This window comes from Musca autumnalis, unplaced genomic scaffold (assembly GCF_047663935.1).
Source record: "Musca autumnalis isolate F117 unplaced genomic scaffold, ASM4766393v1 scaffold_2, whole genome shotgun sequence".
NCBI classification, from domain to species: Eukaryota; Metazoa; Arthropoda; class Insecta; order Diptera; family Muscidae; genus Musca; species Musca autumnalis.
The window spans coordinates 246,394,204-246,421,027 of NW_027411755.1; the positions used below are offsets into that span (position 1 = coordinate 246,394,204).

The 26,824-nt window shown below is 32.7% G+C and overlaps 2 protein-coding genes across 5 annotated transcripts in view; both read right to left on the reverse strand.

Annotated features, from left to right (window-relative positions):
* The window catches only part of Snapin (SNAP associated protein), a 46,391-nt gene that overhangs the window by 13,580 nt on the left and 5,987 nt on the right, over positions 1-26,824 (reverse strand). The window contains exon 1 of one of the 2 annotated variants that reach the window (XM_073971306.1): positions 2,917-2,979. The exons of the other annotated variant lie outside the window; for it this stretch is intronic. The gene's annotated coding sequence lies outside the window, so the exon portion shown is untranslated. Of the gene's footprint in view, positions 1-2,916; positions 2,980-26,824 lie in introns of those variants that run through there. 2 annotated transcript variants of the gene reach the window in all.
* The window catches only part of Bacc (nuclear regulator Bacchus), a 29,722-nt gene continuing 5,995 nt past the window's right edge, over positions 3,098-26,824 (reverse strand). Inside the window, exons 1-4 of one of the 3 annotated variants that reach the window (XM_073971301.1) lie at positions 18,099-18,132; positions 6,843-7,039; positions 3,817-3,982; positions 3,098-3,695 (exon numbers count right to left, since the gene is read on the reverse strand). In XM_073971301.1, the coding sequence (XP_073827402.1) occupies positions 3,646-3,695; positions 3,817-3,982; positions 6,843-7,039; positions 18,099-18,117 (432 nt within the window). In that variant the 5' untranslated portion in view covers positions 18,118-18,132 and the 3' untranslated portion in view covers positions 3,098-3,645. Of the gene's footprint in view, positions 3,696-3,816; positions 3,983-4,128; positions 4,321-6,842; positions 7,814-18,098; positions 18,133-26,824 lie in introns of those variants that run through there. The other 2 variants (XM_073971303.1, XM_073971304.1) reach the window with 2 other exon arrangements.

Genomic DNA, 26,824 nt, shown 5'->3' on the forward strand with positions numbered 1-26,824 from the left:
TATATGGGAGATAATTTATGTATGCGGATGATATAACCCTCTTATATCCATATAATCATGAGCTGGTTCTAAAGGCCCAAATGGAACACGATGCAGAAGTTCTAATGGAATATTGCAGAAACTAGAAATCAATCCCAATAAGACGAAGATAATAAAGTTTAGACCTCGATGTCCACAAATTGACTCCAACTTTAGGAGGAAAAATCATATCTTAAAGTCAGTCTGTTAAATACTTAGGCATACATATGCAAAACAATCTGACGTGGGATGTACACATGGATTTATTACGTATGAAAATTGCTCCTACTATTGGAATTCTTCGAAAGTTCAGAAATAAGTTTAATATTAAAACCAAATGCTTACTATATAATTCACTAGTGCAAAGCCATCTGAATTATATGGCAATTATATATGCACATAAGAAAACTACTCACTAGAAGTCACTTCAAAGGACGCAGAATAAGGCTCTAAAGATTGTTTTTATCTTGCCTCAATTATACCCAACGTACGATCTTTATAATAATGTTTGTAGAGATGTATTTCCATTGTATGGATGCTATAAATTACAGATCTTGACATATATGTATAAATCTTTAAGGAATATTGGATTCAACTCAACTCCAATCAAACTTTGGTAAACACGAGGAACTGTACAAATTTAGGAGTTAAAAGATGTCGTTTGAGAATGACAAAACAACATATTGAACATAGTGGATGCTTAGAATTTAACCATTTGCCCTATCGCATTAAGAATCATTCACAAACATCTAACTTTAAAACAGAACTAAAGTCTTTCTTGTCAACAAATGTAGGAATGCTTCTTACGTATGTCATCTGAAATCATATAAATAATACCATTTTTGTTTTCAATACCTTTTGATGTAATTAAAGTAATGCCAACCGTTCTTTAAAAACAAAATGAAATATTAATATAAAATAAGCCTCAATAATGCCTCAATGGCGCTGGGGCAATATTTAAGTAATGTAGATAAATAAAAATGAATTTAATAAAATAAAAAAACCAATTTTAGTCAATCCCATTATGTAATAATACAAGGTGTAAGTGACAATCTGTTGGGTTTTTACTTTTTTTATAAACTAAATTGTCAGAATTTTTTAGGATCTACTACCCAGAGTATTCGAACATTTAATCGATTTCTAGTCTGTCCTATACAGTGCCGCATAATAAATATATGAAGGGTAGAATGTATGACATTATACATAGAGTAAATTTGAAGTCAATTTATATTACATTTTAAATCTTTCCATTTATTTCTTGTGCATTTTGTGAATGGTGCTGACAATGATCCCAGAGGGATTGTATATAATCACCCTTATTACGGTTGGCGTAGTCGTAGACGTTCAAGTGGCGTAGACGTTGTCGTAGGCGTAGTCGTAAGATACATTTTTAAATGATGAAAAATTATATACAACGAAATTTTCTGTCTTTTACAGCATTTTATATCCTTAAAAAATCGAAAGAAATACATTTGCAATTCCCAGAACGCATTTCTTGGTTTAAATACAACATTTATTTTTTTTTGATACGACAAATCGGTATTACGTATGGCGTAATACGACAAATTGGTATTACGTATGGCGTTGAAATACGAGGAAAGAGTCGTGACCGATTTTGTAAACGACAGTATATAAAAGTAAAAACAAATTAATTTTAACAGATTTTTTTGGCAATGATTATTAAAATATATTGGAAAATAACTATAATAAATACAAATTTTACTACTATGATTCATTTGCATGAGATAAATTTCGTGTCTTTATCAGATGACAAACTTTCTATTGAAAATCTGTTAGAGTCCTCATATAACGATTGATGCAATGTAATTTTCTTAGTTCTTGCTCAAAAGATGATTTCAAACGAATTGTTTTACAATTAAAAAAAATATATTTTTTAAATTTAGTATGAGAAAAAATTGTCGTTGTCGTAAATGTTACGTGGTACCAAAAAATATCCCTACGACAACGACTACGCCAACGACCACAAAAACGTCTACGCCAAACACTTATTTTGATTGTAAAAACTGTAGGGTTAGTTTTTCTTCTGAATTAAAAGTTTAAAAATGATCTACTAATAATTCTAATAATGTTTGTTGCCAAAAGAATTATTTAAAAGTTGAAATTTTAGCTTTTTTGTACAAAAACATACATAATACCAATTAGACGTTACGACACGTCAGCTTGCAATTTTGGATACGACAACGCCAACCGTAATAAGGGTGAATGTGTTCCAGCCAGTCAGTATGATGCCAAACAAATCAGCTGAAAATAATAAGGTAGATGGAGCCGTTGACTAAGTGTTGTAGCTCTTTAGTTCCAATATTTTAACGTTCTATTTCTGTTCAATAGAAATACTAATGTCTGTAGTTGGGAATCTCTAACGCATATTTTGGTTCTCGACAAAAATCGATTAAAATCATATGCTTTTAATTGCGATAATTAAAGAAATTTGTCGGTAAGTTAGCCACCAAAATAAAGTGGTCGCTAGGTACTGTCAACTTTTATTGGTACTTTTCATTCATAATTTTGCGTTTTAAATTTACCGATTTTTGTCGGTAGCCAAAAAATGCATTAGAGAATCCCACCACTGAAACCGGTTTAGGTACTCTATTGTAAAACATGTCGGAATTCTACAAGTTTCTAGGAGTTTTCGTATCTAAGGGGTTCCCAGTAATAAGTTTAAATTTAATGGTTTGAAAAGTTTAAATCCACACGGTTGCTGATATTCTTCACATTCCTTTCAAATATAAATACAGAGTCACTTTTTAAACGCAACAGAATGAAATTCAATGCAAATTTACAATTCTGAGTAACTGTATAATATATTTAGGATTAAAAAACGAGAGTGTGAGTATGTATTTATTTAAAGAAAAACGAATTTACCAAGTTGTTACGTACTTTGTAAATGTTGTGTGTATGGGAAAATATTCATTCAGAAATTCCGTCGTACACAATATTTCGTTTTCACACGGCTCACTGTACCCCACAATATACATGTTCTGAAAGTGATAAAAGCTGCAAAAAATAATCGATTTCCTTTCTTTCCTCGAAAATAAATAATTTTCAAATGCAAAAAAAGTTTTTGGTTTTTTATAATTTTGTTTTATTTAAATACTTTTTGTTTGTATTTTGTTTTGTTTTTTGTTGTTTTCTTTCTTCTCTTTTTTATAGCTACAGATATAACGTCTAATGCTTAATTAATGGTTTTGTGTTTACTTTTTGTATTTTTTTCATTTTTAAGTTGTTTATGTTTAAATTATATATATAATTTTAAATTTTAAATAATATATAAAAAAGATGACTTAAACATACATATTATAGAGCGAAAAAAAGAAAAATCAAATTTTGTGGTTCTCTGTTCTTTTTTTCTTGTCCAAATTAAAAAAGGTTTTTTTGTTTGTAAAAAAACAGAATGAAATACACATTCAAATACACAATACAAACTAAATTATAAGAAATAAAAAAATATTTCTTAACATAAAAAATATATATGTAAATGTATATATATATTTTAAAATTGTTGTTTCTTTGTTTAAACTTTTAGTGTGTTTTGCGATTTTTGTTGATTTTTTCCTTTTTTGTTTGCAATAATTATTAATTTAAGGGGTTTTGACTACTATATTATTATTACGCTTGATCATCAGAACCCGAACCATCGTCATTCTCATCATCCTCATCTGGAAAAATAAAAATTGGGGAAAATTAATACAAATTAGTAAAGGATAAGATTTGGGGTCATTGAGTTTAATTTAAATTGTAAATTTGCTTAACGAATTTTGTATTTGTGTTGATATTTACCTTCGCATTCTATATCATCTTCTTCACCATCGTAGGGGATATCGTATTCGTCACTTTCGATATCACTGTCACCTTCATTGCCCTCTTCATCTATTACTTCTTCATCATCAGAATCGCCATCAACTGGTTTGTCTTTCTTGGCTTTCTTTGATTCTGAATTTTTAGCCTAGAAAAGAAAATGGGAATTTAGTAATGTTAAAATATTACAAAATTACAAATCAAATAGTGGGTGCTAAATTTTAAGTTGGTATTTATAAAATACTAGCGGACCCGGCGAATTTCGTCTCGCTATTAAGAAATAAAATTTCATACAAAAACCCAATTTTCGATTTTTCCATTTTCCGACTTTTCCAGAGAGATTTTCCAAAATTTTCTTCCGTAAAGACCTTCTCCTCGAAAATACGAATAACTGACAAAAAAATTTACAGAAATCGGCCTAGCCGTTCTCATTTTATGAATTACTATACATTTTTTACACCATTTTTATATTTATAAAATATTATGGCCATTTGAATTGTTCTGAAGAAAATTTTGTTGGTTTGTTATGTTTTGAAACTAAATTCTCTGTACAGTCACAGATCATGTAAATTATTCACCAATCATTATCTAGAATGCCTATTAAGGTGATATTGCTACACTGCTAACCAAACTGTACTTGGAAATCTATACACAACTCTCCACCCTGCTTGAACTATAATAACACTCAATACAGACAGATTGCATATTCTTACTTGTTAACAGCCATGGAAATTTTCTGTAACAGAATATAAACTCTAGAAGCAGCAAGTTTCCTTAACTTCCTCTGTAATTTATATATAAGTGTGTGGTTTTAAGGGTGATTTAATAACGAACTCGGTTAAACTTACGTTTTCTCGTATTTTCTGTTGTTTTATTCAAACCTCGTTATTACTATATCTCACCCCCGCCTACTTGCTGTTGGGACCCACACACAAACATACATATGCACTTGTATGCATGCAAAAAGAACATAAAATATGATAGCAGACAAATAAAAACAGAAAAGCAACGGAAAGAAAATGGCACAATCAAAAGGAAATAGCTCGCAACAGAAATAAAAGCATAACAAATAAATAGGGCGATGTTACAGCAGCAGCAGACACCGGTTATGTACAACTATACATGCATGCATTCCTCGCATTTGTACATACACAAGCATTGTATATAAACGGCAGCGACGCCGGCAGCAGTGTTGTATCTTATTTTTGTTTACACTGTGTGCTGCGCGCCCTGTCATTGCAATGAATGCTAAAGGTGAGAGAGAGAGACAGAGAGTTCTTTATTGTTTTGGTGAGAGCTGCATCAATGATTTGTTTATGTTTTTCATTGTTGTCTCACTATTTTTTGCCATATATTTGCACAAAAGTGCTCTCTCTCCTGCTTGTCACACCACAAATGAGTGAGTGCATTCACCAAAGAACTGGCAGCTTAAAACAAAACACACAACAATAAATTATAACATGAAATAAAATTGCACAAAAGTAGAAAATTAATTCACATTTTCAAGTTTTTGTTTTGAATCGATGAGTATGTGAGTGATATACAAGAAAAACAAGTGAATAACAAATATGGCAAAAACACAAGAATGAAAAGATACAACAAGAGAGCATCGGCATCATTGTTATTGGCGTCCCTCTGCTACTACTTGCCGCTACTACTCAGAGACTGTACAAATGGGCCATGCTTGCTTTAGTATTTACAAAAAAATAAATAACGTGTTCGTGTGTGTGGTCAATGATCAAAGAGCGCCTAAATATAAAACATTTTTTTTTTTATGATTGTCGTGAAAATTAATAAATTCTGATATGAAAATAATGTTATTTCTATAAAAATAGGACAATGAATCAAAGACAAAGTATTCGTAATAGGAATTTCCCCGAATATGTATACAAAAAATGGTATAAGATACTTGAGCCGGCCGGTTTCTTTAAAGATAAACGTCAGTCAAGTTAGTAACATTTGACAAGTTTAATTGCTGCTGTTAGTGATACATGTTTTGTATTCAGAATGCAAGTGTATGTATGTATTTGTATTTAATGTTCGCTGCCGTTCACTATTAAATCGGTTTGTTGTTTGTGTGTAATTTATAAGTGGGCCGGATAATGTGATGGCTATCATTTGCAATGAATTTCTAGTGAATCAGGCTGCATAATTTCAACTTAATATGCAAAATACTAACATGTTTACTACCTAAATGTCAGCAACATCCTTTGGAAATAAAAACTAAACTACTGTAAAAAAAGAAGGGCAATCTTCAGTAATGTATAAAGATGTTCGACTTATTGCAAAACGTCGATAAATGTCTAAAATAGATGTGTTCCATGAAAAAGTGCCTATAAAATGTGTAAATAATTTCAAATCCTGTCAAAACTAAAACATTTTCAAAATGCCTATAATAAAATTTGTTCTTCTAGGAATTTTTTTAACCGAAATTCCATAGAAGACGAGCAAAACATCTAGAAAAAACCAGATCAAGTATCCTTTTTCAGAGATATGTAGGTGGTGTGCTATGTGCGTACATAGGTACATACTCGTACATATCCTTATGTATGTAATACATACAACAAATCTCAACGGTTAGCATCATCTCCAACATTTGTGATGATATTTGTATATGAAGATGTTAATAGTCGAGTAAAGACGAAAAAATATATAGTAATGGAGACAAATGCGCGCGCTTACGACAAATATCCTAAAGTTTTATACACTCTTGTTCTTCCTCTTTTTTTTCTCCCATACAGAATGATATCTTGCATTAAGACCAACTTTTCTGGCTTGATTGCTTGCTAGCTGAAAAGCGGGCAGGGGGCACAGGCTTGTTTGTCTATATACCCATTGCTTGCTATACTATCAGCGACCAACCAATACCACCCCAATTCTAGAATGTTTAACGGAGCAACTAATTAATATGCCACGATTGGTTTTTAATCAATCTAATATGTTTGCTAAAGGAAAATGACTTCTAATTACAGGATATCGAAGGATATGTGGTATGTTGGAGTACTTACTTCGGCAGGCCGTTTTGTTCCTTTAACTGGTTCTTTAGCGGGTGCGGCATCTTCTTCATCATGTGCTTCATCCTTTGACGCTGTTCCATTATCAGCCGCCGCGGGTTTGCTGTCTGCAGGTTTCTTTGATTTTAAATCGTCTTTAACTGCATCGGCGGCAACTTTCTCAACAGCTACATCACCGTTATTTTGTTGTTCTGTGGCGGCAGACATGATGTGTGTTTTTTTGTTTTATAGTTTATTTAAAAATTATAATTTTTAAATTATATAATTTTCTGTTATATTTGCACTTTTTGTAATTTTATTACAAAAATTAACAATTTTCTTTTTTTAATTTGTTAATATTTCACTTTGAAATATTTTGTGTTATATTTTTTTGTATTTAGCAAATTTCTTCCTCGCACCGAGAACCGTACCCAACGAGCAACACAGACACACTGTTTAACTTTTACGTTAGCGGTGTGTATTTAAGTATTGAAAGACTTTTTCTACTCAGTGTATAGAACAGGGGTATGAGCGCACAGCAGCAGGCCACCTTTGTATTTGCCTCTCTATCGCTCTAACGTTTAGCTGCTCTATGTGCGGCAGGCGGCAGCTAGTATTAAGTTAGTTGTTAGTGGTGTGCACACACAAAACAATCTGTTAGGTAGGTAGTTGATTCGATGAGTGAGTGAATGAATGAATGGCGGCTGGCTACGGCGGCTAAATGTTGTACTCTTGAAATGTTTGCAATCTGTTTCTGTTTTTATAATGTGGCTATGTGTTCATGCAAAAACAATCGTTGTTTTCGCTTCAGAGAAAAATGCTGCTTGTTCGCTTGCTTGAGGTCTTTTTGGTAGAAAACAATAAACAACGACGCGTATTAGTTTGCTTCGTTTTCAACCACCAAGAGATGTGTACCCGTTGAATGTCCGTAATCGACTGAAGGCGTCTTTTCCATTGCAAAGTTAATGTGACCGTATAACGAATTGCTAGAATTTCAAAGTCTTTGAGGTTGTGGGAATCTAGTCCCAATTTGGGACCTTAGCTTTATTCCGATCCCATCTGGGATAATGTCATTGGAAAGAGGAAAAATCAAGCTTTATTTTGAATCGTTTCTCATGGAAATCTGATCAAAATTGACTTGAAAAATGTCCAAGCAAATGGGTTTCTTGAGTAAATTCATACAAAATTTGCTAGGGTTTCATGAGTACAGTTGGCTCAGAGATTTCGAAAATGATGTTTGGCGGTAAATTTGAAAATTTGTATTGACGTTAAATGCACAGTCAGTCACTGTACGTCTAGCATTAGTAGAAGAAGGTGGTTGGTTGGTTGTTTGGATGGATGGATAGATGGATGTGGATGTTTGTCATTTTGGTGGACGACATCTTTCATCTCTTTGGTTTCAATAATGTGTCCATTCTGGTTAATAGTGCTTAAAAATGTAGGGTTTACATTAATGCAACCGACCGACCGGCCGGCAGTATGGTATTATTTGACGACAATGGGCGTTGTTAGGTGGTGAGATAGTATGTTTTTGTATGTTGTAAGGTTGCGGTGGGGTAAGTTTGATGAATGAAAAAACGATTGTACGTTCCTATGGTTTGTACAAGTCGTACATGCTTTTTGCAGAGATTCATTCTTTCGTTTGAAATCTCTAGCATACTAAAAGGTGTAATTTCTTAGCGCTAACTTGAACAGAAGGTGTTGTTTAGATTAAATGGTTAGTTAAAAGATAACATAATTAACGATATGATGATCGATGATAATATTTCTGTAGTATTTACTAATTGAATCTAATTATAGATATAAACTATATCTTAATATTAATAACGGAGAATTTTGAGCATATTTATTATACCTTAAAATTCGTTCAAGCTTCTAAACTTCAAATTGGCCTGCTTTTGTATTAGCTATGTTCCTTTACGTGCAAGAATCTTTAAGTTTTACCACTTTTTATTCGAAAAGCGTCCCCTTACTTCAGATACCATACAATTCATAAGAGAGCAGTTCACAATTCTTGTCACTTTTAAAAATAAAGGAACACACCAAATACATTTCATGGGATATGTGTTGTGACCTTGTGGCAAACCCCATAACAATATTATTTTTGTATCTGGAAAAGCATAACGATATGGGTGTAGAAAGATTGCATGCTATCTATACAAAATTATGAGCAGATATTCAATATAAAATGAATTCTTTGGACCCTTGGCAAAGTAACTATGGCTGATTTATAAAGTGTTTATTACTCTAATAAATGTCAGATTTTGTTTTTAAATATTGTTGTAAACCCCTCATGACTTTTGCGCCAATATATATTTTTTACCTTGTTGAACAAAGTCTCGAAAGTTGGTTTACCTACTGTCAACATCCATTGCTAACCATATACCTAAACATACATATCGTCACCATAAATGCCGGAAGACGTAACCCACAAAAATAAAACTTTACAGGAGAAGCAAAAAACGTTATAAAATGAAAACGGTGTTATAAAATATCGAAAAATTTTAGTATCGTGTTTTAAGACAGAGAAGAAATATATTTTTTGAAAAAAATTAAATTTTTTTCCAGAATGTTAGAAGCTGTGTGGGTTACGTCTTTTGGTATTGTATTTTTCTGAAATACTAAAAGACGTAACCTACAATTTATTGAGTATACATTTGAAGAAACTAGTATAAATGAAAAATTATAAACAAATTAGGACTGGTTTATTGGCCTACGCGGTTAAGCGAACTTTAAACTAGCCATCTGACGGTGTTGGGTTCAATTCCCAGTCTTGACGTTGATATTTCAATGGACCACAATTATTTGAACTGTTTATTCCAACCATCACTATAATTACTTATAATTTCAATTGTATTAGACGATATTAAATCTGGAATATTATATTTAATGTTGTATTTAAGTCAATTTATGGACAAAATATAGTTCATATAAATTAAGTGATCTGTAACAGTTTAAATTTAACTTTTAATTGTCATAAGGAATGTTGTCATAAAAGTAATGACAATCACTTGGAATTAAGCGTTTTAAGTCTTGCAGGTGTTGAAATTTCTTTCTTGAAACTTTTAGCCTTTGTGTGTACATCTGAGGAGGATTCACTGCCTCAAAATTTGTGGGACTTCTCTATGGTAGAATCTGCTACTCGTCTTTGATATCAAGTTTAAAAAAGATTATACTGCTATGATCAAAAGCCAATGCTCGCAGTGACTGTAGGATTTCCTGTCTTTTTGTATAATCCAAACCAATACAGAAAATTTGCGTTTTTGTCTGAACCTATTCGATTATTACAATCAGTTGATCTCTATTAAACCATGGGTTGGTTGACCAGACCATCTTTTGCAAATTTACAGCCTAATCGTATCCGTCTTTAAAAAATACATCTTTGTACTAGAACGACGTGAATTTTGACCACATACACGTTTTCGTATCAACGTCTCAAATTTTGAAAATTTCCGTTCGTTCTTTCTCTTGGAAAAATGAACAATATCGGGACGAGCATTGCCTTCCGAATAACCACTTCCTTTTGTTTTCCATATGTGCGTTTTAGATGTTTATTTAAATCAGGGCATAGGTCTTCTGTCATCATCTTCAATTATTTCAATTATGGATTTTTTCTGTAAGACCAGTAAAAACCGTCTAAAGTTAAAGTTATTGCTTTAAAAATTAACTAAAAGAATGGTCTTTGTGATTCTTGAAAAAAGCTACCATTCTTGAGATATGATAACCTAAGAGTCAAATTACACATATGGAGAAATAAGCCGAGTAAAAGACAAAACTGTTAAAGTAACTACACCATGTGATAGGTATTTCCATAAGCTTTCATACCTTACCCATTTTGTAGTAATCGGTTCAGTAGAACTGGGTCTAACCCGGTTTTGAACCTGGACTTTCGGGTCAAATAACCGGTTAACCGAATCCGCCCCCGTGGAAATTATACATTAACTCAATAAGCCCTCCCTCTGGCCTTATAATTGCTGCAAATATCAAAGAATACATTTTTTGTACTGCTGTTTAGTTTTGAAATAATGTGGGTTACGCCTTTTGTGTTCTATGAAAATTACAGTATGCTGTTACGTCTATTGGCATTTCTTGAATAGGATCGTTATTTTTAAACGTAGAAGCTTGAAATTTTGCCAGAGCATGTATTTTAGCTTAATATATCAGATTCCATCAAAAAACGCATTTCCATTTCCATGTCGGTTACGTCTTCCGGCATTTATGGTGACGATATGCTCCTATTTATTAGATTTCCTCACATTTAACATCATCATTTATCAGTAAAATTCATTTTGCTGTATTACAGCAACTATAGAAGTCGGTCAGTATCAGTCCAACACACACTGACCATACGATGTGTGTCATGCCTGTACTGCTGCTGCTATTTGTCATTCATTATCAGAATTATTATTGTTCTATTTAATAAAATCAAAATAAGCTTTCGATAAGCTTTGCTTTACGTTTCCAAAATTTTCTCAGGTAACCTTAACTCAATAATGAACAATAACAACAGATTAAATAAATACTCTCATATATAGTGGTCTGTCAGTGTCATTAAGTTTTGAAAAAATGCCGATTGTTTTAGCATTTGATACAGTTGTGTTCAAAAAAATACACATAAAAAGATAATTTGTATTGGATTGCACACATAAGCAATTATTTAAGATGTTTGGGAAATATATATTTTCTAATATGGAATCTTATACAATGTTTACATTTACGAAATCCATTCGATTTCAACTGTCAATTCCATTGCTCAAACGTCAAATGAAATCGGATCGATTTCAGTTGAGTTTTCATTTGTATACGTCAAAGGCAAAGGAATTGACAGTTGAAATCGAGTGGATTTCGTAAATGTAAACATAGTATTACATTTTAATGTGAAAATCCGTGATTAGTTTTTGGTTTGATTTTGGAATCGTCTGCAGGAACAAAAGAAGTCCTCTGTGATATGACTAAGCAGCGCTAGCACAAGATTTTCCCAATATAGGTCACTCTCCAGATTTTGACAATGTAAAAATAATTGACAAATAGATAATTGAAAAGAAAAGTTTGATAATAGGAAGCTTACATATTAAAAAACCTTGACAGAACGATAATCATGAAAGCTGACACTGACAACATCAGCTACAAGTGCAAGTGTTCATCGAGCCCCCATGGTATATTACAGATATGACGGACAAGAAATGGCTAGTATTTGACCGCTTTTTTAAAACTATGGTGAGATTTTAAGATTTCGTGTGTTCATTGAGCATATCAAATATATAACAAACTTAATGTCAGGCGACAATTATGGAACTACCAACTTTTGATGCGCTACGAAGAATCTATGTGTTGTCTGAAGACTATCAAATTTCCCCGTCATGTGATCAGGTTATTAATAGAAAGAGTTATCCATCGCCCAATATTTGACTATTTTGTTGAAAACATATTGGTATTGATGAACTATGGGTGTGCATTGCTAGAATTGTAGAGCGGTAAGCTGTACACAAGAAAAATGAATTGACATAATATAGTGTTTCCTATTTCTTTCAGAACATATCGTCATCGGAATAGACTGAAATATTTTGAGGAATGTGTAAAAGATCTTTGTCAAGTATTCATCGAGTACCCATGGTATGATGCGTTACTGGAGACCATCAAATATTCCCAATGTAACAGAAAGACTACTTTGATGAAAACGATATGAAATATGGATGTGCATTTCAAGAATTGTAGAAAGGTAAACTATGTAAGGTTTTCAAGTACTAAAATTGACATATTTTTTTATATTTCTTTCAGGACTATCTTCATCGGCATTTTATGGAATATGTAAAAGATGTTGCTCAAGTGTTCATCGAGTCCCCATGGTATGCTACAGAGATAATGAACAAGAAATGGTTTGTATTTTATATTATAAATTTTTGAGATTATGGTGTGATTTGAAGATCTTGCTCGTGTGTTCATTGAGCGTGTCAAATTTATTACAATGTTATGGCTTGTTTCTTCGTCAAAAATTAAAAAAAAAATTAATCAAATTTTATTCAAAAGACAAGTTTGGTAGTAGTTCGAACGAATCGTCTTAGTGAAACAGAGCCTTAATTCCAGACGACTATTTTGGGTCTATTCAGTAAAGGTGAGATTTGTCATGTTAATGCCGCACGGCTATTATGGAACTACTAAGTTATGATGTACAAAACTATATATGCAAACAGTTAGAATATGGCTTTAATTTTGTAACTGGTATAATCTACGGTCTGACTAAAGCTTTTTTTTGACATGATTTTGGTATAAACATTGCAACAGTGTGGCGTTTGCAAATCTCATTTCCGAAATTGATGACAGTTGTAGAAGTGAATAAGACGAAGAGTGGTTTATGTGCCGTAAAGTATGGTGTAATATGTAGTATAAGGTGGGTGACTAAAAATGATGCAATCTGAACTAGAAAAATTAAACGGTGATAACTTCGAAACGAGTTGAGACACATTAACAACTCAAAAAATATTTTTCTAGTCTGAGTTTACTTCCTTTTACGAAAATAACATTTGCTTTTATTGAAAATGATAGTAATTTATTCATAAATTGTTTATTGTTCATTTTAATATCTCGAAATGCTAAAGAATAAAGAATTAAATGTTTCTGAGAGAAAAATTATACTACCTCCACAATGAAGAAAAATAATTACAATACATATGTAAAATCTTTGGTCGCTGTCGCCAAACTATTTAAAATTTAAATAAAAGAATAATGTAGCAATGAACATAATCAGAAGAGCTGAGAGAAAGATTCGTAGAAAAAAGGGTGAAAATCCACACCTATCGGATCCAAAAATAATGACAACTTAAAATATGAACATGGATTCCTACATGTGTGTGTGATGAAAGTGTTGCAAATCGACTATACTTACACAGATCCACAAAAATCAAAATTTTGACTTTAGGAAAATCGTGGTGTTTAGCGATGAGAGAAAATTCAACATAGATAGACGTTATATGGTGTGGAGAACGTCCAATAAAGCTTTGAATATAAAAAATACAAAAGCTAGGAGGTTCGGTGATGGTTTGGTGATGCATGTCGGCTCTGGGACTGGACAATCTAGTGTTCATAGATGGGGTCATGTATCGTCATGTTTATGTATCAATCTTTAAACAAAATGTACACACTAGCGGTCAACAAATTGATCTGTAGTGGAATTCTCTTGGGCATTTTTTGGTTACCGACAAAAATCGGTAGAACTTTGCGAATACTTTTTATTGTTCGCTAACTTACCGAATAATATCGTTAACTACAGAAATTATAAGCATTTTAGTTTTAACGATTTTTGTCGATAACCAAAAATTGCGTTAGAGAATCCCACTACAGGTTCCAACACCTTGATATACACGTGAATATCTCCAGATGGGAATACCAGATTGGTCATGATGTGATAGTCGATCGAGTACCAAAAACCATCACCAAAAAACCTATGGTACGACAGGAGTGTCGTAAGGCGACTGAAGAGAAGAACGCGGCATACAGAGCAACCCTCCTACCTTCGGTAGCAACACCTAGCGCCAAAAAAAAAATATCGGGAGAAGAGGAGAAGCGCATTTTTAGAAGAAAGAGCAAGAAAAATGTGTGCATGAAAAAACGGGATGTTCAGGAGTGAGAATGAAGTCTGAAAATTTGACCAGAGTGTAAAACACTAGACTAAAGGGTATGGTGCAGCCACATTCTCCTGCAAAGATGATGAAAGAATCTGGTAAGTAATACAGATAGCGTTAGGATCTGGAACGAGCATTTCATAAAGCTCTTAGTATCGATGACGATACCCCACAACCAACCAACCCCTCACTTGAAACCCATTGAAAATCTTTGGGCGTATCTTGAAACTAAGGTGAGAAATCTTAAAATATCATCAAGAACAATGTTGAAGGACGTTTTGAAAGAAGAATGGGAGAAAATACCGGTGGAAACATGTGGCACGTTTGTGGAATCAGTTCCTAACGCGAACCATTAGATTTATTGTTTCCAAAAATAAAAAAAGCAAAGTACTTTTTTGAGGTATTTTTTTGGGTTGTGGTGGTCCTGAGAGAAAATGGGTTTTAACATACCAGCAGTCATATTCTCGCAAAAATATTGAGGGTTATCATGAACGGCAATTCCCCGTGAATTTTTTCACTTTCTCCCTTTAGTTGCGACGGCGGAAAGACGAAACTCACGGGGAAATTTCATTCATGATAACCTCCATTACATTTTTTTTCTAAACTCGCTTCTCATAATTTTCAATATTTTAATTGTCCATTCCTTATAGAGGCAAAATATATAATGGACTTACTGTTAATGATGAAATAATAATTGGGAGAGCTTTAGAAAACCAAAAATGTTGGTTAATAAGAAATTTAAAGTGTACTAAAATTGAGAAGCGGATAAAAGTGAAGGAATATACCTTAATTGTCGTTCCTTTATATATAGGTAATAATTTTTGTAAATAGTTATAAGATTTATCATTGAAAACGGTATTCATCTTTTTTTATACAACAACACTTTGAATTCGGTCATATAAAACATGATTTTTTCACAAAGAGGTTAAAATAATAATAGGCAGTACCAACAGAACTTCAATCAATAGGACAACATGCGACCATTTTATAATCTGCAGTTTATGCAATTTCCAAAAATACATTAAAGAAAAAACATCAAACAAGAAATGTCCGGATAAAAATGTCTGAAGATATGAAAAATGAATACTGGGAAAACTTGGGTAATTAGGAGTCATGATGAACTAATATGGTGGCTTAAAATGGGCAGCTGATTAATTCCAATCGGTCATGTTCGATATTTTTGTGAATTAATTGTATGAATATGTAAACAAACATGCTGACAGCTTCAAGAATTCTTGTTGTACTCTTGCCGTGACCTGTTAAATATACAATGTTGGATGAGTATAACCAGAAGAAATTGCTGATAATGAAAAAGATAATAATACAAATATTTCAGAAAATACTACATATAGCAGACCAAATGGTAAAAGTTTTTCAAGCAAACGTTTTATATAAGCTCTGTTCCTTTACGTGCCTGAGGTTACCATTTCTTACCATTTTTTACTTGCAAATTGTTCCTTTACTTTAAAAAGCATACAATTTATATGAGACCACTTCACCACTTTTACCATTTTTTGCCACTGTTACAGTAAAGGAACAGACAAATAGACACATTTTTCACAAGATCGCAGAGCACAAATGGAATTATGTATAACAAGTGAATTAAATACTAAAGATAAAAAAGAAATCGGGGGTGTAAATTAATGCTAAGCTAATTGAAAATTGATTGCACACAAAACTTCCCAGCAAACCAATCGTACCGACATCGTAACGAAATCGGAACAAAATTCGGACGATACGTACGATATCTGTAGTGGGATTCTGTAACTCATTTTTGGTGTTATCGATAATTGTCGGTAAAATTAAAATGCTTATAATTTCGATAATTAACGAAATTTTTCGGTTAGTTAACGATGAATAAAAAGTAGTCGCTAGCCTCTACCGACACAAACAGTGATGCCAACTTTTCTTTATGTTTTTAGTCATAATTTTGCTGTTTAATTTTACCGATTTTTGTCGGTAACAGCAAAAATGAGTTACAGAATCCCACTACTGATCCGAAATCGTAACGATATCTTAACGAAAGTTGTATGAAGTGGTTGACATAATTTCGGAACGAAATGTCGGAGCGACATCGGATCGATTTCGGTCCGATTTCGTAACGAAATCTGAAGAAAATCCTTGGGAAATTCGGAACGGAAATTTCTTTCCGACATTCGTTCCGAAATCGGAACGAAATCGGTACAAAATCTGAACTATTTCCTCTCCGAAAAATCGTTTAGAAATCGGAACGAAATCTTAACGACTTTGCTTCCGAAATTGTTCAGACATTTGGTTTGCTGGGTTGGATAAACTATTACGCAGTGCCCACATTATGTATGTACGATAACTTTCCCAGCAATATTTACTCAGCAAGTTACAGCAACTTCTGCGCATTTTACTCTCTCAAGCAAGAAAAAATTGAAGAAAGTTATGGCTATATCACACCATATCCTTTTTCACATGTATGTTGTCAGTTTGGGTATACTAATATACAGACCAGCTGATGTCATACATGTGAAAAAACATATGATTTGATATAGCCATTATCGAATAACATTTTGTAAGAACTTATCAGTCACAGAGCTGTCAAAAAATCTCTCAACTCGCTCTCTTTTACTGAACAATTTTGTTATCGAACAGCATTCAGTAAAAATTTGTACGAATTTGTAAACATTTTTGGGTTATAGTACAGCCCTTTTTTAAGTAAACATTTTGGGAGTACCCAGTCAATGTGAGATCAGTTAAATCTATTGCATAGAAAATTCTTTTTTGTGTTTATCCAGTGGGAGTTGAAGAATCTGATCATTACAATATTTGTCATCAAATAGATAAAATTGTACGACATCATCGAAACTACGCTGTCAAGGTGAGATTCTTAAAGATATTCGTATTGATCACAAAATTAATTTTGGTTTTATTTCAGGTTATTTGGTACGGTAAACAAGGTGGCTCATATCAATCGCGTGATCCCATTTTGTTCATTTGGAAGAAACAACCTTTCGATTCAGTACACACAATTTGTATAGAATAAGGGAGTTTTTTGCTGTATAGAAACTTTATGGTTTCTCTGGGAGAATAGGCTGTACTAAAGTCAATATTATTATGAGAAGTTGACCGTTCGAACATTACCTGGCAATATGATTTTCTCGAATGCCTCAATTCTCTTCTATAATAACAGCTATTACCTACACTTGAACGGGCATTTAACATGGATTACAACAAAATCTTGTTGTGCTAACTGTATCTATCACATTTTTGTTTGTGTGTTTTAGTTGTTGATCATTGCTAAAATTTTATCCACTACTGTACTTAGACAGGTATACAAAACAAGGTGTTTGTGTGCGCGCTTATTGTACGACGATGTACAGTTTCCATGATAATAGTGGGTCGGCAGTCGCTTGACTGATTCTCACTTGTATTTCTTCTGTATTTTCTTTGTATAGTAACACAAAATGTTAAGCAAATGGTAATTAAAATGTGTGCGGGGAAATTTAGTTTAGTGTGGTAGTTTTGTTGTGCTTGTTCAATGTGATAGGATGGATGGATGATGGCTAGGCGGCGTACATATGCACCTACAACATCAGGTACTGGTTATTAATATGTAAGCATGTTTATGTGACAATTGTAAAGTGAGTCCATCGTCAATTGTTTTTGTTTTTTTCCTACACACCTGCAATGACAGACTGCATAATCCTTATCAGAAGGGCGATAGAAGAAGACGTGTTGAAGCAATGGCTACTAACTAGCGTCTTTGAAACAAGTAATCTTTTCTTAAAGGTTTAAATGTTTGTACAAAATTGTTTGTGTGTATATCTCAAAATATGCATAGGATAATAGTATGTGTATGTTAGTATTTTAATATTTGGAAATTGTGTAAGATCAAAAACGGCAAGGTTATGTTTTACGTTAGGTCAGGATTGGTTCTACCTCATTTGGTCTGTTCCAGTACTGTAAGAATCTACTAATTTTTACTATCTTTCCGATAACATAAAAGAAAAAGTGTTATCGTAGTAAAAAATAGTAGCTTCTTGCAGGAACTGGAACAGAGCATATGTCTACGTACCGTATGGGAAATTCATTTCAGAAAAATTCCACTTCAGCAAATTTGTTATTTTGAAATTGTGTATTATCGCTAAAACCCAGCAAAATTAAATGGAAGTGATTCCATGTGAAATCATGATTTCACTGGTTCTTTTGCATGAGTGCGAAAGGAGTCGTGAAAGATCCCATCTTTTTCATCGAATTTTCATGAGTGCAATTGAAGTCGTGAAAGGTCCGATCTTTTTCATCGAATTTTCATGAGTGCAATCGAAGTCATGAAAGATCCGATCTTTTTCATCGAATTTTCATGAGTGCAATTGAAGTCGTGAAAGATCCGATCTTTGTCACAATATTATCATGAGTTCAAATAAATTGATAAGTAACCGCACAATAAATTATCAAATACTCATATACCCGAATAATTGTGTACTTGCAAAAGTAATTGTTAAAATGAAAATAAAAGTCAGATGAAAGTGGTCGATAGTGGCAAAATTTATATATTTTAATTAAAAATACAATTTAAATTGATATAAAACAAAAGAAAAATATATTTTGTGTTTGGAAACCTGTTTCGTTTTGTGGATATTAAAAAGAAGTATGAAAAAGACCCGGTCTATAAACCACGAGCTTCCCCAGCCGACCAACACCGATATAGTAAAACATATCGAGCTGCAATTATTGGGTTGGTTGGGCCATGTTAACAGGATGGATAAAGATGCCACCGGCATATGAATACAAGCCATTTGACGTTATGCGACCCGAGGGAACAAAACTCCAATGGAAAGATCACGATATCACAAGCATGGCATGCAAAGTGAGAGAAGCAAAGTAGGAGATCGGTAAAATAAGTATAAAAGAGACCATAACGTGGTAACTATTACAGGATAAGCTTTTTCTTTTGAAATAAAATAACAGAATTCAAATTTATACTAGATTTCCCAAACGATGAGCTTGGTTCAGAGATTGACACATAATTTATCGAATATTGTAAAAACGGAACCCCCATGTTGAAAGAAGTATCTTGCAGCCATCGGAAGAGATAAATATGATATTGCAGATTAATATAATATATAATTTTGAAAATTACATACAAAATAAAGAAAAATAACATCTGGCGATACAAATCATCTGCACATTGTATTCTTATTAATTCAACAAATTACATAATTGTATTGCGAATTTTATTTCTGATTGGCAAAAATCCGGATCCAAAGCATTGGTGCAAGAAGCCATGACGATGAACTGGTGCAAGAAGCCATGACAATGAACTGGTGCAAGAAGCCATGACAATGAACCGGTGCAAGATGCTATGACAATGAACTGGTGCAAGATGCCGTGACAATGAACTGGTGCAAAATGCCATGACAATGAACTGGTGCAAAATGTCATGACAATGAACTGGTGCAAAATGCCGTGACAATGAACTGGTGCAAAATGCCGTGACAATGAACTGGTGCAAAATGTCATGACAATGAACTGGTGCAAAATGCCATGACAATGAACAGGTGAAATCAGGTGTCACTCCCTTGTAAATTTCATCGGTGATTCACCTAAATTTGCACCTATGACAAGTCACTTGCACCTATGATTCAACTCATGATCTGTCATCGAACATTTTGCTGGGAAGTAACACTACTTAGAGTTGCATTAAAACTACAGTGTACCTTGATTACCAAGAAAGCGATTCACAGCATACCGCTATTAATTACTATAGTACTTTTAGACCATTGTGTATTTAGCAAAACCAGTCGATTTAAGTTGTAATTTTTACACAATATAATACCCCGGTTACACTTAACCGGATTAACCCAGTAGGTTTGGGTTTCAAATGTCAATTCCATAGCGCAAACGTCTAATAAATCCTCATGAAGTGGGTTAACCCGGCAAAAAACTCTAATGTAACCGTACTATATGTCAAATAAATCGATATAATGATTTTAAACATGTTATACGTGAGTAGTCTAACACGCGTTTTAGACAACAAAAATTAGTTTTATTACAACATTATTTTATTATTTATGATTATTATTTATGATGCCTCCCAATGCCATTTTAAATGTGAAAATTCTTCCTTAGTTTGAAGGTCATAAAAGATTCGAAAAATCGCAATTTTCATTGCAACCTAATGTTTATGCCTTGGCTTGGAAATGTGGGTTGATGACATCTGTGTACTGTACATGTACATATGTATGTACATACCTAAAGAAAAATGAGAATAATTCTTACAAAAATATATTTGTGTGTGAATATAACATACACATAACTCTCTACACATACCCAATGTGTGTAAATCTGTGCGTGCAATAAATGTTGCACATCGTAGTGATGAAAAAGCAATGATTTCATTCACAAAACAACTGACTAATCACAAGTAAAATATTTCTATGAGAGATTTGTAAAATACGCACATTCATACATACATCATAGCGTGGCCAAAATCAAGCACAAGCGAATGTTTTGTTGCCGAAGATGAAATCATATTGTCGTACACCGTACGAAGTCGGTTTATGCATACATGCAAAAATCATGACTAATTTCTTGTAAAGCATTTTTGGCGGCGTTTTTAAGAAATTTTGAATTCCCAAAGAATTCACCCAATTATCATCTTTAAACACCTACGCTTTGTGGGTGGTGTAGAAATAGAGCTGGCAAACTATCGATATTTAAAACATTAGATATTTTCGATATTTCATTTTAAAAATTCGATTGCTATCGATATTATCGTTAATTTGTCATCATCATGTCATTTTGACTGACAGCTTTGCTCATTTTTGTCAGTCATCAGGCAACCACAAAATATTTTGTGGTTGCTAGACAGTTTGACATTTATCGATATTTCCGAAAAATCGACAGTCAAAACTGATCGTGTGTACCCCGATTTACTCTTGTGCCATACATTGAAAATATAACATGGACATTTTTTAACTTTCAGGAGGAAGGAATTTTGGTGGAGTGGGTGCAGTCTTATATGACTTTTCCAAAGCTTTTGATCTAGTTGATCATCAAATATTGATTTCTAAACTTTCGTACTATGGTATTCATGAAAAAGAGCAATTATTATTGGAGAGCTACCTCACAAATCGGAAACAGTTTGTAGAACTCAATGCTGTACAACTCACTAGTTCAAAGTCACTTAAGCTATATGGCTATGATATTTGCGTATAAAAATAGCACACATTTGAAATCGTTGCAGAGGCTCCAAAACAAGGCGTTGAAGGCTGTCTATAACTTACCAAAGTTGCATCCAACCGATGACTTATATACTAATGTAGCAAAGAATATCCTGCCAATATATGGAATATATAAATATCAATTGCTTACATACATGTTTAAGGTTACGAGGAATATGGGATCCCGTTCGATACAATTTTCCGTTAATCAAACTGCGATTGACACAAGAAATAGTTCGAATTTAAAGGTGAAAAGATGTCGATTGGAAATTACCAAACAAAGGATTGAACATGAAGGTTGTTTAGAGTTCAATAACATTCCTAACTTTTTAAAGAATTTATTGAGAATATCTACTTTTTAATTTAAAATCATTTTTATTGCGTAATACAGAAATGCTTCTGATGTAAATTTCTTAAAAAAAAAAAATATTTATATAAATTATACATGTATTAAAACACGTTCAAGTCATATTGTTAATTTCTAAACGATTTGTCCCAATAAAGCCTAGAAGGCGCTGGGACAATATATAACATATGTACACAAATATTTATGAATAAATGAACATACTCAAAAAAAAAAAAAAGGTGAAGGAGCCCCCTTTCTCCCTTCTTACCCATAAACTCAAATCATTTTCATGAAAATGTTCATGGCGGAAATGTCTATGCTTTTGTTGACATTTTGCACTAATAGTTCACACAAATATAAAGAAGACAAATGGTCTGTTCCATTACTGCAAGAATCTACTATTTTTTCCGATAACATAAAGGAAAAAAATGTTATCGTATTAAAAAATAGTAGCTTCTTGCAGGTACTGGAACAGAGCAAAAATAATTGCTATTATTGAATAAATTCTGAAAAATACATACATATGTACGTGTGAATACGGGCTTACTTTCTCACATCCAAAAAGCCGAGAAATTCCTATTTATTTCAATGAATTTTAGGTTAGAGGTTTTTAATCCGATATAATCGGTAGACAAAAACTATCTGTCAATATTGAATTTTTAAGAAATATTATCGATAGTGCCAACGATTTTTTGCCAGCTCCATGGTTTAATAAGAAAGGTTAGCCAAAGCTTTATGTCAATTTAAATTTTTTCATTCGAGTATGCCTAAAACTTCAAAACAATATAAACAAACTGTGTATGTGTGTGTAGTGTTTGAATAATATGCCAAACAATTTTAAAAACAATCGAATTCAATGATTTTTAAAATTGTTTTTAGACCATTTGTATGGAAGCAATTGGTGAAATTTGCATTGAAACAATCAATTTATCATATTCACAACTCGATTATATGGAGAAAACTTAACCCTTCATTCATTTATCGCGTTTTTTATAAAATGCTCAAAAAATTCATTGTAAACAAACCCACTTGTTGCTTTTATTTTGAAGTTTTAGGAATTCAAGAAAAACAAGGGTTCTATAGATTTTTTTCATTTAAATCTACCTCTTTACTTATACCATGGCCAGCTCTACATGGAAACAGTAGAGTATGACGGATTTAACAGTTATATTCACTATATAATTTTAATCATGGTATAAGTAAAGAGGTAGATTTAAATGAAAAAAATCTATAGAACCCTTGTTTTTCTTGAATTCCTAAAACTTCAAAATAAAAGCAACAAGTGGGTTTGTTTACAATACATTTTTTGAGCATTTTATAAAAAACGCGAAAAAAGAAAGAAGAGTTAAGTTTTCTCCACATAATCGAGCTGTGAATATGATAAACTGATTGTTTCAATGCAAATCTCACCAATTTCTTCCATACAAATGGTCTAAAAACAATTTTAAAAATCATTGAATTCGATTGTTTTTAAACTTGTTTGGCATATTATTCAAACACCACACACACATACACAGTTTGTTTATATTGTTTTGAAGTTTTGGGCATACTCGAATGAAAAAATTTAAATTGCCATAAAGCTTTGGCTAACCTTTCTTATTAAACCATGATTTTAATATGTCAGTGTCGTGTCATGGTTGAAATTTGAAATAATAGTTATCGGGCGGGCATGTTCTGTAATTCACCTCTGCACCTCACGTGCATCGAACACACCTAAAGCTGTTCTGCAACACACCTTACACCTAGTTGGGGTGTATTCCTCACACTGTAATTTTGATGGCGAGAGCTGAGTGTATCGTTATTTTTTAAAGAAACTAATTGAAAATTTCTACAAAAAACTGCATAGGACTAAAATTTAATGTGTTTTCAATGAGCATTTAAAAAAAATATTTTATTTTCTTATATGCTGTTTATATTAGAGCTTTTTGCAGGGTTAACCTTCTTCATGAAGATTTATTTGAAATATAATCAATGGAATTGACATTTAAAACCCAGTCGGTTTGTTAAATCCGGTTATATATAAACGGGGTATTAACGAAATATGATTTGAAAATGTATTTTTTCTTAAAGTACCAAATTCAACATGTAGAAGTTCGTTTCTTTGTTTACGTCTGTTTCGTAAAGGTATAAAGGAAAAATTGAATTGACGAATTTTAAAAAATTCAGAAAAAATAGTAATCGTCCGAATCCCATTACCACATAGGACTTAAAATTTTTGTAATTGAACGTAGTTTAATACAAAAAAATTTAAGGAAAATCGAAGGTGTCGAACATCTTAAAAAAATGATTTTAAATATTGAATCGCGAAAATAGCATCCAAGCCCACTGTGCAATTTTTTATGCTATTTTTTATTTAATAGCTGATAAAACAACAAAACATACAAAAAAAGATTTTTTCAAATTGGACCAATATTAAAGAAGTTATGAGTATTTCTTTGCATGTAGTTTTAACAGAATTTGACTTTATCAAGGCGCGATATCTCTGGAAACGTTAGTAAAAAAAATCTGAAAATATACAAAAATGTTTTGTTAATCAGCAGCATCGCCACAGCAAAAAATAAAGGAAATCAAAAACCTCATCTTGAAAAAGTGTCCGGTTTCACTCAGAAATCCCCATATACATATCGTCTGCTCCGTCGGAAAAGGTTGTAAGTCCACTTTTTGTGGAAATCGCGTTTTTGTTACAGGATGATAGTACAAGTCAAAACACGTCGTATGATTCAAAGATAATGGTAGTATGTCGCGTTTTTCTATATGTTTTGCCCCTGTCGGAAAAGGTAGTTAGTCCACAAAACTTACAAATTTGAGTACGAAAATGTCGTAAGTCCACAGGAAAATGTATACTTTAAAAGAATACTACAGCTAATGTAGTTCAGATATAATGTAAAGAACTAGCCTACACCTTTGGATGATAATCGGGTGATATTTGGCGGAGCCCGTGGACCAAACTTTTGAACAAAAATGTGATAATTTCTATATTGCAACGAAAATTTACATTTTAAATCTATTTTCCTCTATAAGCGAACTGATTATGAAAGATGGACTTCTGGCCTTTTCATTGATACAATTTGGATGCTGTATGTGTTCAAATACCTCATATATTGACAAATTTGTAAAAAAAATCAAAATTTTTACTGTTTTTACTGTCGTATATCTAACTTAACTTTATCAACTGGTAATTTGTTGTTTCTCTAGGGACATTTATTCACATAACGAGATTAGTTTGTATTCTGAATTTAATAAAGTAATACCTTCTAACGGACGGGTAAGAGCAATGTTTATATTATTAAATGATTCTAAAAAAATAATTGATTGAAATGTTATTAAACTAAGAAGACATCATGATTTTTGCTAACAAAGAGCAGTATGAATTTGGAATGGAATTAGACGATGGTGTCATGGGTCTAGTTCCCTATGGTTTTCACAGTGATTCTGAAAGCTCTGATGATAAACTTCCTTAACGCCGGAAGACATTACATGCTGAAGATTCTACTTGGTTTAAACAAAAAAAAAAACTAAATATGCAGGGAGTTGGGGCAGAAATACTTGGGAAGACAAAAAAGGACACTATTTGGGATTACAATGTAGTTAAGAAACCACGTGCACTAAACACACTAAATATTAGCCGAACCGGTCCACGTTGCTGGCCCTTGAAACAGTTTATGTTACCTTTTCTTATGTCATTTAAATTTTTTGCATAACAAATTAGTTGTAAGAACGTCGTTAAAATCGGACAGGCCGAACTTGTTATACCATCCATCATGAATTGTTTTAAATTTTACTTAAATTAGTTTCCTTTCGTTTATGAAGTAGATTAAATACCAAATTTCAGTGATTTCGGTAAAACAATGTGGCTAACCTTCAAAATACCGAAATTTGGGAGGCACCGTTCTATGGTGCTATATGAAGGCATGGACCTATATAGACAAATTTATGGGAGGAAATTTTATACCCCAAACGAAGAATAAACACCAAATTTCAGCCATTTCGGAGGAATATATAGGCCACACCTTCAAAATACCGGAAATCGGAAGGTTCCGTTCTATGGAGGCTATATGAAGGCGTGGACCCATGGTAGAACAAATACAAGGTAAAGTTAATACTACAACAAATACAACTCGAACAACAACCACAAAGGAATTTGTTTTTGTTTGTAACGTTACTGCCAGTTGTATTTGTAAACAAAACAAGGAAATGTCTATAAATTATTGGAATTTAAAAAACTAATAATTTTTCACATTTGGTTGAATATTTTGGAAAACATGAATGAAAATTCGTTACATTTTCAATTTGTATGTTTCCACATCATTCCACTAAATGCATAAATTCTCGCAGAAAGTAGAATTCTTGCAGAAAAGTTTGGGGTCGCTGAAAATTCATAGAAAAAGGAGAAGCTGTTTCAATGTTTTGTTTTAGAAATCAAAGAAGCACATGTTTATTAGGGCTTTATTTTTTTTAAATTTTAATAAAATACCTCACATATTAACAAACGTTGTATCGCCTCTACAAGCGGGGATTTACTGCGCGGCTTATCGTTTGAATTTGGAGGAGGTTACATATCATTGATATGAAGAAGTCTTTCTGGGAAATGGTTTTTTCCGAATGATATATTTTTTTCTCAAAAAATATATGTCCCTAATGTACATCGAAATAGACATAAATGTATAAAATGTCATATGAAATTTGGCACTAACGTTACAACCCAGTTCAGTCAGCTGTGTATTGCTGCTACCTTTTCTTATTCTACCATGACGTGGACCTATACAGACAACATTCTAGAGGAAAGATGTATACCCAACGAAGACTAAATACCAAATTTCAGCCATTTTGATGGAATAA